General features: G+C 47.2%; 1 protein-coding gene across 2 annotated transcripts in view; it reads right to left on the minus strand.

Annotated features, from left to right (window-relative positions):
* Positions 1-18,474, minus strand: part of LOC124711907 — a 50,517-nt gene that overhangs the window by 30,066 nt on the left and 1,977 nt on the right. Inside the window, exons 2-3 of one of the 2 annotated variants that reach the window (XM_047242160.1) lie at positions 12,903-13,136; positions 7,771-7,980 (exon numbers count right to left, since the gene is read on the minus strand). In XM_047242160.1, the coding sequence (XP_047098116.1) occupies positions 7,771-7,980; positions 12,903-13,136 (444 nt within the window). Of the gene's footprint in view, positions 1-7,770; positions 7,981-12,902; positions 13,140-18,474 lie in introns of both variants that reach the window. The other variant, XM_047242159.1, reaches the window with a different exon arrangement.

The raw sequence follows: 18,474 nt of genomic DNA on the forward strand, positions 1-18,474 counted from the left end.
GGGCATCATGTGTTAAGAAATAATATCAAATAAATGTTTTCCTAAAACTGTGATGATGCTTCAAGAGATATGAGTGTATTGCCACTTGGCAAACGCGATGTGAATTTTATACCCTGTAACAACATCAGCTGAATGGCAATTCGCCAACAGAGTTGATGGGGATGAGCATCTAAAACGAAATGTTACATGTCGTCTTCAGAAACATTGTTCCATACTAATTCAACTGGTTGTGCCAATTGCTCAAGACTAACTGTAGGTAACGCGCAGTAGGACAAATCACGTTCTGTCGTATCCCACACATGTGCGACCGTTTGGACCAGAGGAAGTAAGCGTCTTAGGGAGGGAATAGCGAAACTGTTGAGCACGTGGTGGGGGCATTGCCATTTTAGACGACCATATTTTCCTTACACTATAATAATGACATCAGAATGAGTTCGGCGGTACGGCGTTGTATTCTGTATATACCCTGCTTGCCACCCTCTGTGATAAGAGGAAGAAGTGCAGACTGAACCCAGAACACTGACTGAGAGTTAACGAAAAAGGGTTGAGACATAGCAGAAACGAGGCATGGTTGTTATCTGTAGTTATCAGCCTGAAGATTGATTTTACACAGCTGTCTACCCTAGTCTAGCCCGTACATGCATCTTAATCCCTGATTAACTACTGTAATCTACATCTTTTTGAACCTGGTTACTGCGTTCACGCCTACGTCTCCCACTAATCTTTCATCTCACACGCTTACTTTCCATACAAAACTGGCTCTAGTCCTTGATGCCTCAGAATGTACTCGGTTGGAGCATAAGTTGGTAGCGTTTCTCCATTAAGTTTGATAATCACAACAGTTACACATGACAGAGACTTCAGTCACTCTCCTCCATTATTTACAACATTCTGCCAACGCTGGGGTAACTTTTCGAGTCCGCAATTATAGGAATAACGTGGTTTAACTCGTCGAGCCATGTTCGGAGCTCGTTTTCACCTGGAAAGGAAGTTCTTCGAAGGTTGTTCGACAGAGGGCGGAAAACGCGAAAATCTAAGGGCACAAGATCCATTGAACAGGGTGAATGACTTCCCCAACGCAGCTCCTAGGTAGTGTTTTTTCTCAGTCTAGCAGAACGCTGGTGATATAACATCACTTCACGCAGTCTTTCTGGTCGTTGTTCTTGGATTGCGTCTGCAAGACGTCTCAGTTGTTGACAATAAATGTCAGAAGTGGTGGTTACATCTCGGGCAAGCAATTTGTTGTACACCAAACTGTCGCTGTTCCACCAAGTGCATAACATTGTCTTTTATGAATGCACGCAAATATTTGTACGGCGAGTTGCTGCTTTCTTTGGGCTCAACCTCCATTTCTTTTCCTAATGTTAGCTTAAGGACACAATTTTTCGTCGGCGATAACGATGTAGGATAGTAAACGTCGGTGTTGTTCACGAGCCAGCTGATGATGAGCAAATAAAGACGCACATACACTACTGGCCATTAAAATTGCTACACAAAGAAGAAATGCAGATGATAAACGGGTATTCAGTGAACAAATATATTATACTAGAACTGTCATGTGCCCACATTTTCACGGAATTTGGGTGCATGGATCCTGAGAAATCAGTACCCAAAACAACCACATCTGGCCGTAATAACGGCATTGATACGCCTGGGCATTGAGTCAAACAGAGCTTGGATGACGTGTAAAGTTACAGCTGCCCATGCAGCTTCAACACGATACCACAGTTCATCAAGAGTAGTCACTGGCGTATTACGACGAGCCAGTTGCTCGGCCACCATTGACCAGACGTTTTCAATTGGTGACAGATGTAGAGAATGTGCTGGCCAGGGCAGCAGTCGAACATTTTCTGTATCCAGAAAGGCACGTACAAGACCTGCAACATGCGGTTGTGCATTATCCTGCTAAAATGGTTTCGCAGGGATTGAATGAAGGGTAGAGCCACGGGTCGTAACACATCTGAAATGTAACGTTCACTGTTCAAAGTACCGTCAATGCGAACAAGAGGTGACCGAGACCTGTAACCAATGGCACCCCATACCATCCCGCCGGGTGATACGCCAGTATGACGATGAATAATACATGCTTCCAATGTGCGTTCACGCCGATGTCGCCAAACACGGATGCGAAAATCATGATGCTGTAAACAGAACTTAGATTCATCCGAAAAAATTATGGCTTGCCATTGGTGCACCCAGGTTCGTCGTTGAGTACACCATCGCAGGCGCTCCTGTCTGTGATGCAGCGTCAGTGGTAACCGGGGCCATGGTCTACGAGCTGATAGTCCATGCTGCTGCAAACGTCGTCGAACTGTTCGTGATGATGGTTGTTGTCTTGCAAACTTCCCCATCTGTTGACTCAGGGATTGAGACGTGGCTGCACGATCCGTTACAGTCATGCGGATAAGATGCCTGTCATCTCGACTGCTAGTGATACGAGGCCGTTGGGATCCAGCACGGCGTTCCGTATTACCCTCCTGAACCCACCGATTCCATATTCTGCTAACAGTCATTGGATCTCGACCAATGCGAGCAACAATGTCGCGATACAGTAAACCGCAATCGCGTTAGGCTACAATCCGATCTTTATCAAAGTCGGAAACGTGATGGTACGCATTTCTTCTCCTTACACAATGCTTCACAACAACGTTTCACCAGGCAACGCCGGTCAACTGCTGTTTGTGTATGAGAAATCGGTTGGAATCTTTCCTCATGTGAGCACGTTGTAGGAGTCGCCACCGGCTCAACCCATGTGAGAATGCTCTGAAAAGCTAATCATTTGCATATCACAGCATCTTCTTCCTGTCGGTTAAATTTCGCATCTGTAGAACATCATCTTCGTGGTGTAGCAATTTTAATGGCCAGTAGTGTATGTTCATGCACTATTTTATGTGATTTTGGTTTAGCGCATGCGGTACCCAAACACCTGATTTTTGAACCTTCCGTTTGCGTACAGATGTCCCAGAATGATGAAATGATCACATTTAGCAGTTCCCGAGTACACTGACGTGGATAATTGTGGATTAATGCGTTGAAACGAGCTTCATCAGACCCCTAATGTCTTCCTGAATGAGGAGAGTCAATAATCTCAAGACGATCCTCCTTAAAACGAGAAAACCATTTTTTTGTGGTGCTCCGTTCAATGGCATATGTTAGAAATGTTCCGATTTCTCCACTTGGCTCTCCATTTTGTGGCTTCCACAACTCCATTCAGTATCTCTGAATGACAAAATAACAATATGTAAACTCAAATAGCAGCAGTGAACTACAAATAAAAAATGACAATCGATAAATAAACCCATAGCAATCGGAATACCAAACATCAAAACCAAGGCTTTGCGAACATTTGCACAATCCTTATGTATTAGCCGATTCCTTTTGTTAGTCAAGTTGTGCTTTAAGTTTCTTTCTTCCTTTGCTTTTTACCTTTGTTGTTCGAACCACCCGTATATTCTTAAGCATTTTTCTGTAGCACCGCATTTCAAAAGGTTTCTCTCCTTGTCTGAACTTACCCTCCACGTTTCACTTCCGTACAAGGCTACATTGCAGACAAATGGTTTATCTGCGTCGTAGACGCAGCACCTGCTAATTTATAAAGCTTTTTCATGTTTTTATATCCCACAGCATGCAGTTGTAATTTACGGAAGAAGTAGTGTTATCTTTCGTACAATCGTTTTTTTACCATGGTGTTATTGTAAGTAACAGGTACGTGAAGTCCAATTTTTTTTAACGTAACTGCAGTTGTCTTCTTAAATTCTCTGCGCGCACCAGTTTACGGGGTTGTTTCAATTATTGTTTAAGACTGAAACTTTTTCCCCCTATTCGCTTGTGGAGCAGGGACATTTATTTCGACTTGTAGGTGAAGGAAGTGTCCTACGTAGAGCTATTATTAATTTTTTGAGTCCTCCTGCTACTAGTGCGGAATTGTGAATCTTTCCAGCAAGAAAACACCAGTTGCACGACATCTCAAATTTTTTGCATATTAAGATTTTAGGCACTCATGTAGTACTGTGCATGTAAATGTATAATTAGGAGTGATCTTTACTTCAGTTTCCCATCAAAAATAAAGTACGCTAACCTAACCTCCCTCTCTGACAGCTGAACAGATACTGACCGTTTCCTGCCATTTCCAGGGCAGGGGTTGGTGGTGAGGGTGAGTGACCTCATAAGAGGGGTGGGAAGGGGCGAGCAGGAGGGGGTAGGCCAACAGTGCTCTCTGGTGGATGTAGTGTGAATTAGCTCAGTCGGTGCTTGCAGTTCAAGGCGAACACACGTCTCCAACTTAGGTTACTCTAAATAGTCCAGTTGAGCTATATATATATATATATATATATATATATATATATATATAAAACCCTGCCTTCCAGTCCAGCACAGTATTACCGTTTCCCACAAAAAAAAGGTAAAAAAGTACACTAACCTAGCCTTCCTCTCTTGCATCTGAACAGAGACTCACAATTTTCTGCCATTTACAGGGATGATATCATAGGATTGGTGCAGATTGGGTGACCACATAGGGGTGTGGGGAGGGGTGAGGGAGTTAGGATAGTGGAGGTACCCCAATTGCGCTATTTCCTGCCAAAATTTCACGCCGTTTCCAGGGGGTTGATGGGGTGTAATGTCAAATGGAGTGAGAGTGGGAAAAAGCTAGTCGCCATTGTGAATAAATTATTTGTCTTTGAAACAGCTTTATTCCACTACTTAAGGTCTTCTTGCACACCTCTTCCAATCCAACTTTGTGGGATGGTGTTTACAAGATAACTCTGCACCTCAAGAGGTAGGTGGCGTGGAGTGCTGTCATGCATAAAAATGAAATCATTATAATCTTCCTGAAGTTGGGGAAACAATCAATTCTTCATCATATCTAGGTAGGATATTCCTTCCAGAGTTTCCTCCACAAAGAAGAAAGATCCATAAACTCTGTGAACAGAAACAGCTCAAAACACATTCAATTTCGGTGAGTCTTTTTCGTGTCCTCTTTCATGTCACGCCAGGGTTTTGCGCCCCCCCCCCCCCCCTCCACCAAATTGTTACATTATGGCGGCTAACTGTAACCGACATATGAAACGTCGATTCATCCGAAGAAATGAATCTTTCATAAAAAATATCATGTTCCATATACTGGAGAAATGAAGTGCATAATGCGTTCCTTCTGTTATGGTCGTAGACCTGCATGGCCGACCAGTGCTCTTCCCTTTACATATGCAACCAGCTTCCGAGAATTTTGTATCTCAGTCGTTAATTTGCATGTGCAGAGGTGGCTTCTTGCTGAATCGACAGCGGAATGCACGTTGCCCTTGACCATTGGATTAACTTTGCGAAAATTCCAACACAGAAACATCAAAGCTGTGTCAAAACTTTGACATTTCTTGTATGCATTGCCATGCGGAATATGTTTCTATTTTTAATAGTTTTTCCGTAACAAACAATTCAAATCTGTTCTTTCTTCTTGAATCACCCGGTTCGCCGTACAATTTGAAGTTGAGGTGGGCGTCAGATGTATTGGAGAGCCTGAGAGGCGGGGTTTGGGGGGTGGAATCGGTTATCGAATGGTCGTTCTCAACCAACCGTCTGACAAGAAAATTTGGTGCGGGTATAGGGCCATTTGTCAACAGCCTTGCCGCAGTGGTAACACCGGTTCCCGTCAGATCAGCGAAGTCAAGCGCTGTCGGACTGGGCTAGCAATTCAATAGGTGACCATGAGGTCTGCCGAGCGCTGTTAGCAATCGGGGTGCCCTCAGCCCTTGCGAGGCCAGATGTGGAGCTACTTGATCGAGATGCAGAGGCTCCGGTCTCGTAAAACGTCATACAGCCGGGAGAAGGGTATGCTGACCCCATGCCTCTCCATATCCGCATCGAGTGGCACCTGTGGGCTGAGGATGAGACGGCGGCCGGTCGGTGCCGTTGGGCCTTCGTGGTCCGTTAGGGCGGAGTTCAGTTTTAGTAGGGACATTTAGGTACTTCACTTTTGGAGGATTCATTCTGTAGTTATTAGTTTCTATTAGTTTGGGGGGTGCGTTCTGTAGGTCGTTCGAAATAGAAAAGAGCTTGTAGGAGAAGAGATGTGTTTCACAGTAGCGAAGATGAACAAGTGCTTGAGGCTTTGACAATAGACGCATTTCAGAGCCCATGTTTAGAAGACAATTTTTTCTCTTATATTGGTTCATACTACCACATCTCAATATATGGAATACCATTTTGTTTAACACCCTGTAATCATCACCCAACTGATGACGTCGGGTGCATTTGTTACTGTGGGGTGACGAAGTTGGCACAGAAGAGGGCGCTTTGATTGTCCGTGTGTTGTACACTACTGGCCATTAAAATTGCTTCACCAAGAAGAAATGCAGATGACAAACGGGTATTCATTGGACAAATGTTTTATACTAAAACTGACACGTGATTACATTTTCACGCAATTTGGGTGCATAGATTCAGAGAAATCAGTACCCAGAACAACCACCTCTGGCCGTAATAACGGCCTTGATACGCCTGGGCATTGAGTCAAACAGAGCTTGGATGACGTGTAAAGGTACAGCTGCCCATGCAGGTTCAACACGATACCACAGTTCATCAAGAGTAGTAACTGGCGTATTGTAACGAGCCAGTTGCTCAGCCACCACTGACCAGACGTTTTCAATTGGTGAGAGATCTGGAGAATGTGCTGGCAAGGGCAGCAGTCGAACATTTTCTGTATCCAGAAAGGCCCGTAGAGGACCTGCAACATGCGGTCGTGCATTATTCTGCTGAAATGTAGGGTTTCGCAGTTATCGAATGAAGGGTAAAGCCACGGGTCGTAACACATCTGAAATGTAACGTCCACTGTTCAAAGTGCCGTCAATGCGAACAAGAGGTGACCGAGACGTGTAACCAATGGCACCCCATACCATCACGCCAGGTGATACGCCAGCATGGCGATGACGGATACACGATTCCAATGTGCGTTCACCGCGATGTCGCCAAACACGGATTCGACCATCATGATGCTGTAAACAGAACCTGGATTCATCCGAAAAAATGACGTCTTGCCATTGGTGCACCCAGGTTCGTCGTTGAGTACACCATCGCAGGCACTCCTGTCAAGTGTAACCGCAGCCATGGTCTCCGAGCTGATAGCCCATGCTGCTGCAAAAGTCGTCGAACTGTTCGTCCAAATGGTTGTTTTCTTGCAAACGTCCCCATCTGTTAGGCACCGAGACGTGGCTGCACGATGCCTTACAGACATGCGGATAAGATGCCTTTCATTTCGACTACTAGTGATAAGAGGACGTTGGGATCCAGCACGACGTTCCGTATTACCCTCCTGAACCCACCGATTCCATATTCTGCTAACAGTCATTGGATCTCGACCAACGCGAGCAGCAATGTCGCGATACGATAAACCACAATCGCGTTAGGCTGCAATCCGACCTTTATCAAAGTCGGATACGTGATGGTACGCATTTCTTCTCCTTACACGAGGCATCACAACAACGTTTCACCAGGCAACGCCGGTCAACTGCTGTTTGTGTATGAGAAAAAACGATTGGGAACTTTCCTCATGTCAGCACGTTGTAGGTGTCGCCACCGGCGCCAACCTTGTGTGAATGCTCTGAAAAACTAATCATTTGCATATCACAGCATCTTCTTGCCTTCGGTTAAATTTCGCGTCTGTAGGACGTCATCCTCGTGGTGTAGCAATTTTAACGGCCAGTAATGTATTAAGTGTTCTACCGTCTCCTTTGTGGAGTGCGTTACCAGCCTGCTCAAGTGGGCGAGACAGAGCCTGACCTGAAGACAAGTGCGTCCCCCACTGGCGGCGCAGCGCTCTCCACCAGCGGCTCAGCGAGGGTCCTGGCAGCGTCCAGACGAAGGCAGAGGAATGCGGGCAGCCCCGAGGCGAGGCGCGTCGCGCGTAAGTCAAAGACGTCGGCGGGCACCGAGGCAGCGGGCTGCAGCACGCAGTGCACGCGCCCCAGTTCCAGCGCCGGCTCACCGTCTCTGCGAAATACGAGCACGATTCCTCAGTTCCTAGTGGTGAAAGGCGGTAGAAAGGCCAGCTGACGATCAAAAATCAAATGGCTCCGAGCACTATGGGACTTAACTGCTATGGTCATCAGTCCCCTAGAACATAGAACTACTTAAACCTAACTAACCTAAGGACATCACACACATCCATGCCCGAGGCAGGATTCGAACCTGCGACCGTAGCGGTCGCGCGGTTCCAGACTGTAGCGCCTAGAACCGCTCAGCCACTCCGGCCGGCGCTGACGAACAACTCAAGGAAAAAAAAAAATTATTAATATGCCGGGTGATCAAAAAGTCAGCATAAATTTGAAAATAGAATGAATCACGGAATAATGTAGATACAGAGGTACAAATTGACACACATGCTTGGAATGACATGGGGTTTTATTAGAACCAAAAATAAAAAAATAAATACAAAAGTTCAAAAAATGTCCGACAGATGGCGCTTCATCTGATCAGAATAGCAATAATTAGCGTAACAAAGTACGACAAAGCAAAGATGATGTTCTTTACAGGAAATGCTCAAGGCCGGCCGGGGTGGCCGAGCGGTTCTAGGCGGTACAGTCCCGATCCACGCGACCGCTACGGTCGCAGGTTCGAATCGTGCCTCGGGCATGGATGTTTGTGATGTCCTTAGGTTAGTTCGGTTTAAGTAGTTCTAAGTTTTAGTCGACTGATGACCTTAGAAGTTAAGTCCCATAGTGCTCAGAGCCATTTGAACCATTTTAAATGCTCAATATGTCCACCATAATTCCTCAACAATAGCTGTAGTCGAGGAATAATGTTGTGGACAGCACTGTAAAGCATGTCCGGAATAACGGTGAGGCATTGGCGTCGGGTGTTGTCTTTCAGAATTCCTAGAGATGTCGGTCGATCACGATACACTTGCGACTTCAGGTAACCCCAAAGCCAATAATCGCACGGACTGAGGTCTGGGGACCTGGGAGGCCAAGCATGACGAAAGTGGCGGCTGAGCACACCATCATCACTAAACGACGCGCGCAAGAGATCTTTCACGCGTCTAGCAATATGGTGTGGGGCGCCATCCTGCATAAACATCGTACGTTCTAGCAGGTGTTTATCAGCCAGGTTGGGGATGATGCGATTCTGTAACATATCGGCGTACCTCTCACCCGTCACGGTAGCAGTTACAAAACCAGAATCACGCATTTCCTCGAAGAAAAAAGGCCCGATAACGGTAGATGTGGTAAATCCAACCCATACCGTGACTTTCTGGTCGTGCAATGGAGTTTCCACGACAGTTCTAGGAATTTCGGTAACTCAAATTCTGCAGTTGTGGGCGTTGACAGACCCTCGGAGCGTGAAATGAGCTACGTCGGTCCACATCACGTTATTCAACCAATCGCCATCTGCCGCCATCTTTTGAAACGCCCACACCGCAAATGCCCTCCGTTTCACTAAATCGCCAGGTAACAGTTCATGATGCCAATGGATTTTGTACGGATAGCATCGGAAGGTACTCCTAAGTGCCAACCAAACAGTAGTGTACGGAATGCCGGCGCGACGTGCGACTGCACAAGCGCTGACTTCCCCGTGCATAGACGAACCCGCTACAGTCTCCATTTCTTCCTGAACTGTCTCCGCAGCATTACGCCTTGTGTTCGGTCGGCCACTACGGGGTCTATCGTCTACACAACCCGTGGCTTCGAACTTCGAAATCATTCTCGCCACAGTTGCATTTGTCAACGGACCTTTGCCCGTTCGAATTCCCTTCCTATAGCGATACGATCGTAACGCTGAACTAGCACATTCCCTATTCTGATAATACAGATTCACTAAAAGTGCCTTTTCAGGTTAAGTCAACATGCTGCGACCGCTGGCGCATCTGATTCTCTCTCTTTTTTTTTTCCTTTATTGTAATTTTCATCACCTGATACAGGCGGGCTGGCAGCAGCTTAATACGCTGCTCTTCAGCCTTATGGGGTACAATAATATGATATAGGTGACACAGACAATACAAAAAATGGCGGGCAAAGAAAGTAGTTACAAAAAACAAAAAACAAGAAGCCGTTCACTTTGGACGATAAAAACACTAACACTTGGTGACACGGCGCACAAAACACGGAGAACGGCGACGGCACATGTGAACAGTTGAGTTGTAACTGCACGAAACACAAAACGAAGCACACACACTAAACACTGATGGCGACGATCTCCGGCGCGCGAATGTTCACTATGCGTGTGCGAGTCCGGGGAACTGCCAAGAGAGGAGGAGGAGGAAGGGGAGTGGGAGAGGGAGAGGGGAGAGCAGAGATGCCACGGGCAGGGGAGAAAGGGGGGAGGGAGGAAGTGGGAGGGGAAGCCCGGGGGGAAGAGGGGTGGAGGGAGGGGATGGGGGAAAAGGAAAGAGAAGGGAAGGGAAGGGAAGAGAAGGGAGGGAGGGAGGGTGCCTAAAGGAAAGGACACCGGAAGTGGGGGGTGGGGCAGGGTCAAAGTTGATAGGAGGGGTAGATGGAGGGGAGGAGGACATCATCAGGGAGGGGGAGCTGGCGGAAGCCACCTTGGGAGAGGGTTAGGAGGGTGGAGAGATGGAGACCAGGTGGGACGTGGGAATAAGGCGCGGCAGCGGGCGGGGGTGGGAGAGGATTGGGGAGACGAGCCGGTGAGGAGGATCGAGTTTGTGGGAGGTGTACAGGATCCGTATCCTTTCAAGGAAAAGGAGGAGGTGGGGGAAGGGGATGAGATCGTACAGGATCCGCGTAGGGGAGGGGAGACGGATGCGATAGGCAAGGCGGAGAGCATGGCGTTCAAGGAGTTGGAGGGATTTATAAAAGGAAGGGGGGGTGGAGATCCAAGCCGGATGGGCATAACAAAGGATAGGGCGGATGAGGGATTTATAAGTGTGGAGGATGGTGGAGGGGTCCAGACCCCACGTGCGGCCGGAGAGGAGCTTGAGGAGACTGAGTCGGGAGCGTGCCTTGGCTTGGATTGTCCAGAGGTGGGGAGTCCAGGAGAGGCGACGGTCGAGGGTGACGCCAAGGTACTTAAGGGTGTGAGTGAGGGCGATAGGACGGCCATAGATGGTGATGTAGAAATCAAGGAGGCGGAAGGAAGGGGAGGTTTTGCCTACAATGATCGCCTGGGTTTTGGAGGGATTGACCTTGAGCAACCACTGGTTGCACCAAGCGGTGAACCGGTCAAGATGGGATTGGAGAAGGTGTTGGGAGCGCTGTAGGGTGGGGGCAAGGGCAAGGGCAAGGAAGGCGGTGTCATCGGCAAACTGGAGAAGGTGGACGGGGGCTGATGGCGGCGGCATGTCCGCCGTTCCTCTCTCTCATTATAGCTCCTTTTATACACGATTGTCATGCGCAGTCACTGACCTTTTGCTGCCCAACGCCATCTGTCGGACATTTTGTGAATTTCGTTTTTTTTTTTAGTTCTAATAAAACCCCATGTCATTCCAGTTTTTACCTCTCTATCTACATTATTCTGTGATTTACTCACTTTTCAAATTTATACTGACTTTTTGATCACTGCCGGCCGGTGTGGCCGTGTGGTTCTAAGCGCTTCAGTTTGGAACAGCGTGACCGCTACGGTCGCAGGTTCGAATCCTGCCTCGGGCATGGATGTGTGTGATGTCCTTAGGTTAGTTAGGTTTAAGTAGTTCTAAGTTCTAGGGGACTAATGACCTCAGCAGTTGAGTCCCATAGTGCTCAGAGCCATTTTTTGATCACTCGGTATATTGAATTCTCGAGTTCCCAGCTGGGTGAGTTCACCGGAACGGCACGACGTTTCGAAGAATGTCACTCCCATCATCATTAGCAACACAACTTTATCTGTTTAACCGAGCGAGGTGGCGCAGTGGTTAGCACACTGGACTCGCATTCGGAAGGACGACGGTTCAATCCCGCGTCCGGCCATCCTGATTTAGGTTTTCCGTGATTTCCCTATATCACTTCAGGCAAATGCCGGGATGGTTCCTTTGAAAGTGCACGGCCGATTTCCTTCCTCATCCTTCCCTAACCCGAGCTTGTGCTCCGTCTCTAATGACCTCGTTGTCGATGGGACGTTAAACACTAATCTCCTCCTCCTCCTTTATCTGTTTAACTTGACAGTAAGCGCAACATCACTCCCTCCGAATCCTGGAATGACATTAAGTTGCTTTCCGTATTCGGCTGCTTCTCCCACTCGTATCCTGTACCAGCTAATCAATTTCTCACACCTTCTCAAACACCTAGAACACATTCTCCTCTCCTACATTTCCCATTAACTTGAGTTTCCTTTGTTCTTCAGGACCCTGGACTACCAGCTGGCGTCCTCTCCATCTCCTAACACCAGCATCACAACTACCATTCCCTCCCTGATGAACATCCATCTGATTGCGTACAATATCCTTCCAGTATTTATTACATTCCCACAATAAAGACGATGTACTATCATGCAGAAGTATCCGAACGAACTGAATTGCGTTCCATCTCATTTGTGTGCAACCCATATCATGTAACTGTTTTGTCGGTCCTCTGTTCTCTTTTCGTTCAGTCGTTTGAGTATACTACAAGAGACCACTAGAGAAAACTATGTCTGGCTGTCAGTCAAAAATTGAATTAGTATCACGATAATGAAAATATCAGAAAACACGTTATTACAGACCACTCAGTCTTCAATGCTTGTAAATAAATGTAATACAGTAAATGATATCTCCTAAAGCAAGTTACCACTTGAAATTACACGACGGAACGAACCTTTTTGTACTGGACTAGGGACCGGAACACCGATCCGGCAACTCTTGTTCCTGTTAACTAACTGCGAAAATTCATAAATATGGTTTCAATCACATGTAACGAAGTGTGAGCATGTTTAAGCTTGAAACGATGTGGCACACTTCTCGTGTGTTGAACAGTGTAACAAGTCTGTTGAAAACAGCAGAGACTTACGTGAAAGCTCCTCGCCGGACGGCCAGCATGTTGTCCTCCGCCAGCTGCTTGAAGTCGACCTCGTCGCCCGCGAGCACGCAGTAGTAGGTGTCTCTGACTCCGCGCCCGTCCTCGCCACGCTGGACCACGGTGAACCTCAAGGAGGAGCCGGCGATCGCTACCTCTGGATGTGACTGGTAGCCGCAGTACGCGGTTGGGTGTCCCGGGAACTCCAGCACCAGGATCTCGCCAGTGCTGCTGGTACGGCAGGAGGAAGGCACATTTCATTACCAAACACTGGCAGTCTTCCTCAGAGTAGCGTCGGCTGCTCCAAGATTCAAGGGCTGATATTCACAGAAATAATTCGTGCAGGTAAGTTATCATTAACTGTAGAATATTGGAAAACATGGAAATCGAAGCGCGTGGGATACGTCGTCACAGAGGCATGTTTATATTTAAATGTACTTGTGGTGTCACCGCCAGACACCACACTTGCTAGGTGGTAGCCTTTAAATCGGCCGCGGTCCATTAGTATACGTCGGACCCGCGTGTCGCCACTGTCAGTGATAGCAGACCGAGCGCCACCACACGGCAGGTCTATAGAGACGTACTAGCACTCGCCCCAGTTGTACAGCCAACTTAGCCAGAGATGGATCACTGACAACTACGCTCTCATTTGCCGAGACGATAGTTAGCATAGCCTTCAGCTACGTCATTTGCTACGACCTAGCAAGGCGCCATAGCATTTGGTATTATTTTATATTTTGGTTGTAACATGTACCGTCAAGAGAGATGTTCTACAATTGTGGATTAAAGTTAAGTATTATATCAACTACGTACTTTATTTGCTACTATTAATTCCCTTAACTGTTCCAGACCTCGCGCCAGCCTGCGTGAGCTTAAGCGCGTGCCTTTCGGCTTCCTCTCATTGTGACTTGGCTGTCTTGCCAAGTCACAACAACAGAAGCATGTTTATATTTAAATGTACTGATAAGAAACAAGGAGGTCCTCCACGGAATAGGCAAAGAGAGAAATTTTTGATATAGTGTTACTAAATCGTACATACCAACCAAAAACAAAATACGTTATACATAAAAATGTTTAATCATTTCACTTTCGATGGCATGTACGAACTATGAAACCCTGCTGATGGGAAAATACAGGGTGTTACAAAAAAGTACGGCCAAACTTTCAGGAAACATTCCTCAAACACAAATAAAGAAAAGATGCTATGTGGACATGTGTCCGGAAACGCTTAATTTCCATGTTAGAGCTCTTTTTAGTTTCGTCAGTATGTACTGTACTTGCTCGATTCACCACCAGTTGGCCCAATTGAAGGAAGGTAATGTTGACTTCGGTGCTTGTGTTGACATGCGACTCATTGCTCTACGGTACTAGCATCAAGCACATCAGTACGTAGCATCAACAGGTTAGCGTTCATCACGAACGTGGTTTTGCAGTCAGTGCAATGTTTACAAATGCGGAGTTGGCAGATGCCCATTTGATGTATGGATTAGCACGGGGCAATAGCCGTGGCGCGGTACGTTTGTATCGAGACAGATTTCCAGAACGAAGGTGTCCCGACAGGAAGACGTTCGAAGCATTTGATCGGCGTCTTAGGGAACACGGAACATTCCAGCCTATGACTCGCGACTGGGGAAGACCTAGAACGACGAGGACACCTGCAATGGACAAGGCAATTCTTCGTGCAGTTGACGATAACCCAAATGTCAGCGTCAGAGAAGTTGCTGCTGTACAAGGTGACGTTGACCACGTCACTGTATGGAGAGTGCTACGGGAGAACCAGTTGTTTCCGTACCATGTACAGCGTTTGCAGGCACTATCAGCAGCTGATTGGCCTCCACGAGTACACTTCTGCGAATGGTACATCCACCAATGTGCCAATTCTCATTTCAGTGCAAATGTTCTCTTTACGGATGAGGCTTCATTCCAACGTGATCAAATTCTAAATTTTCACAATCAACATGTGTGGGGTGACGAGAATCCGCACGCAATTGTGCAATCACGTCATCAACACAGATTTTCTGTGAACGTTTGGGCAGGCATTGTTGGCAATGTCTTGATTGGGCCCCATGTTCTTCCACCTGCGCTCAATGGAGCACCTTATCATGATTTCATACGGGATACTCTACCTGTGCTGCTAGAACATGTGCCTTTACAAGTACGACACAACATGTGGTTCATGCACGATGGAGCTGCTGCACATTTCAGTCGAAGTGTTCGTACGCTTCTCAACAACAGATTCGGTGACCGATGGATTGGTAGAAGCGGACCAATTCCATGGCCTCCACGCTCTCCTGACCTCAGCCCTCTTGACTTTCATTTATGGGGGCATTTGAAAGCTCTTGTCTACGCAGCCCCGGTACCAAATGTAGAGACTCTTCGTGCTCGTATTGTGGACGGCTGTGGTACAATACGCCATTCTCCAGGGCTGCATCAGCGCATCATGGATTCCATACGACGGAGGGTGGTTGCATGTATCCTCGCTAACGGAGGACATTTTGAACATTTCTTGTAACAAAGTGTTTGAAGTCACGCTGGTACGTTCTGTTGCTGTGTGTTTCCATTCCATGATTAATGTGATTTTAAGAGAAGTAATAAAATGAGCTCTAACATGGAAAGTAAGCGTTTCTGGACACATGTCCACATAACATATTTTCTTTCTTTGTGTGTGAGGAATGTTTCTTGAAAGTTTGGCCGTACCTTTTTGTAACACCCTGTATATGGAAACGCCACAAACATATCACCATGCTTAATACCGTGTAGGGAACACGATGGCATTCAAAATAGCTTCCAATCATCTCGGAATGGATGAATACTGGTCCAGTATGGTTTTTAAGGGAATGTTGTATCGTTCTTCCTGCTAAATAGCGGCAGCGTAAGGTAACGACGGTGGAGGTGGAAAGCGATCATGCACATTTCTGTCCAAAATAGGCAAAAAGGGCCAATACCTTCGAGATATGGTGACTACGTTGGCCAGGGGAGATGGGAAAATTCATCTTCGTGCTCCCAGAACTAGTCGTGAACGACGCAAGCTATGTGAACATGGGCGCTGTCGCCTTGGAACACACGGCATCACCACTGGGGAACGAACATTCCGTCATGACCTGGACCTGATCATGCGATATGATCACATAATCATTGACAGTAATGCGATGTTGCTGAGTAACCATGCGGCTCAGGGAATACACCGATATAGCTGCCCAAATCATCACTTACTCTTCGTACATGAACTTGGCCAGAAGTTGGAAACTGTGTGAAAGAAGACCCACCCGAGCAAATGACATTATTCCACTTCTCCACTGTCTGGTTTTATGGCCTCAGCACCACGTTTTACCGTTACGGGCATTTGCATCACTGGCCAGTGGTTTTGGAATTTCAGCTCGCACTACTCTTTCTTGTTTATGGAGCTCCATTCGCGTCCTTCGGCGCAGACAAGGTTCACGAGTGCGACATTCGGTTCTGCAGTGGGTTTTGCTCTAAACCTCTTATTTTTCGTCATAGTCCACTTCAATGACTGTCTGTCACAATCATTCAACATACACTATAGTCCGAGTTGTGATTTGGTACATGAGGTTTTCCGCTTTCCCTGTACGTGGTTGCCTCTTGAAACGCCTAATACTTCGGCCACTCTGGTAACGGAAACACCCATTGTGGTGTCACCGCCAGACACCACACTTGCTAGGTGGTAGCCTTTAAATCGGCCGCGGTCCGTTAGTATACGTCGGACCCGCGTGTCGCCACTATCAGTGATTGCAGACCGAGCGCCGCCACACGGCAGGTCTAGAGAGACTTCCTAGCACTCGCCCCAGTTGTAAAGCCGACTTTGCTAGCGATGGTTCACTGACAAAATACGCTCTCATTTGCCGAGACGATAGTTAGCATAGCCTTCAGCTACGTCATTTGCTACGACCTAGCAAGGCGCCATTACCAGTTACTATTGATGCTGTAAAACATGTACCGTCAAGAGCGATGTTCACCAATTATGGATTAAAGTTAAGTATTCCACAGCTACGTCCTTCTTTGCTAGTCTCATTTCCTTGACCTGTTCCAGACCTCACGCCAGCCTGCGTGAGCTAAAACGCGTGCCTTTCGGCTTCCTCTCATAGTGGGTTGGCTGTCTTGCCATCCACAACAAAAAGTATGTGCATTATGTCAGAAATTATCATATATTATAATAAAATCGGTGGCGACACCTACAACGTGGTCGCATGAGGAAAGTTTCCAATCGATTTCTCATACACAAACAGCAGTTGACCGGTGTTGCCTGGTGAAACGTTGTTGTGATGCCTCGTGTAAGGATAAATGCTTACTATCACGTTTCCGACTTTGATAAAGGTCGGATTGCAGCCTAACGCGATTGTGGTTTATCGTATCACGACATTGCTGCTCGTGTTAGTCGAGATCCAATGACTGTTAGCAGAATATGGAATCGGTGGGTTCAGGAGGGTAATACCGAACGCCGTGCTGGATCCCAACGGCCTCGTATCACTAGCAGTCGAGATGACAGGCATCTTATCTGCATGGCTGTAACGGGTCGTGCAGCCACGTCTCGATCCCTGAGTCAACAGATGGGGACGTTTGCAAAACAACAACCATTTGCACAAACAGTTCGACGACGTTTGCATGGACTGTCAGCTCGGAGGACATGGCTGCCGTTACCCTTGACGCTGCATCACAGGCAGGATCGCCTGCGACGGTGTACTCAACGACGAACCTGGGTGCACGAATAGCAACACGCCATTTTTTCAGATGAATCCAGGTTCTGTTTACAGCATCAAGACGGTCGCATCCGTGTTTGGCGACATCGCGGTGAACGCACATTGGAAGCGTGTATCCGTCATCGCCATGCTGGTGTACCACCTGGCGTGGTGGTATGGGGTGCCAATGGTTACACGTCTCGGTCACCTCTTGTTCGCATTGACGGCACTTTGAACAGTGGACGTTACATTTCAGATGTATTACGACCAGTGGCGTTTATAATCTGCATTTCTTCTTGGTGTAGCAATTGTAATGGCCAGTAGTGTATACAAAAACTCGCTGAGCAGACAGAAGATAATGTCGACCGACCTACTATCGATATAAACATGTCTAGGCGATAGCATAGTCACCTGGCAAGGAATAACTGCTAGTCAGACACACGCATGGCGCATATTGTATGAGTGAGCATGCCGTCTGTGTGTAGGATGGGGAAGGTTGGTAGTCTATCTGAGTCTGACCGAGGGCACGAAATACACAAACTGCACAATTTGTCGGGTTTCGAGGAGTGCTGTGGTGATATCAAGGTGAAATTACGTCCAGACGTAGTGGGGTTGGGCGGCCACCCATCATTACAGATGCTGGACATCATAGACTTGGCAGACTGGTAAAGCAGGACAGGAGGCGAAGTGTGTCAGAACTAACCTCAGACTTTAATTCTGGGTAGAGAACAAGTGTGCCTGAACACAATCCACAAGTGTGTCTGAACGCCAGTCCACAGCCGAAGGCCAATGCGTGTGCACCTATGTTAACACATCGACGCCGGCAACTACGATTGAAGTGGGCAGGTGACCAACGACATTGGACGTTGGTG

Source organism: Schistocerca piceifrons, chromosome 8 (assembly GCF_021461385.2).
Source record: "Schistocerca piceifrons isolate TAMUIC-IGC-003096 chromosome 8, iqSchPice1.1, whole genome shotgun sequence".
Classification (NCBI taxonomy): domain Eukaryota; kingdom Metazoa; phylum Arthropoda; class Insecta; order Orthoptera; family Acrididae; genus Schistocerca; species Schistocerca piceifrons.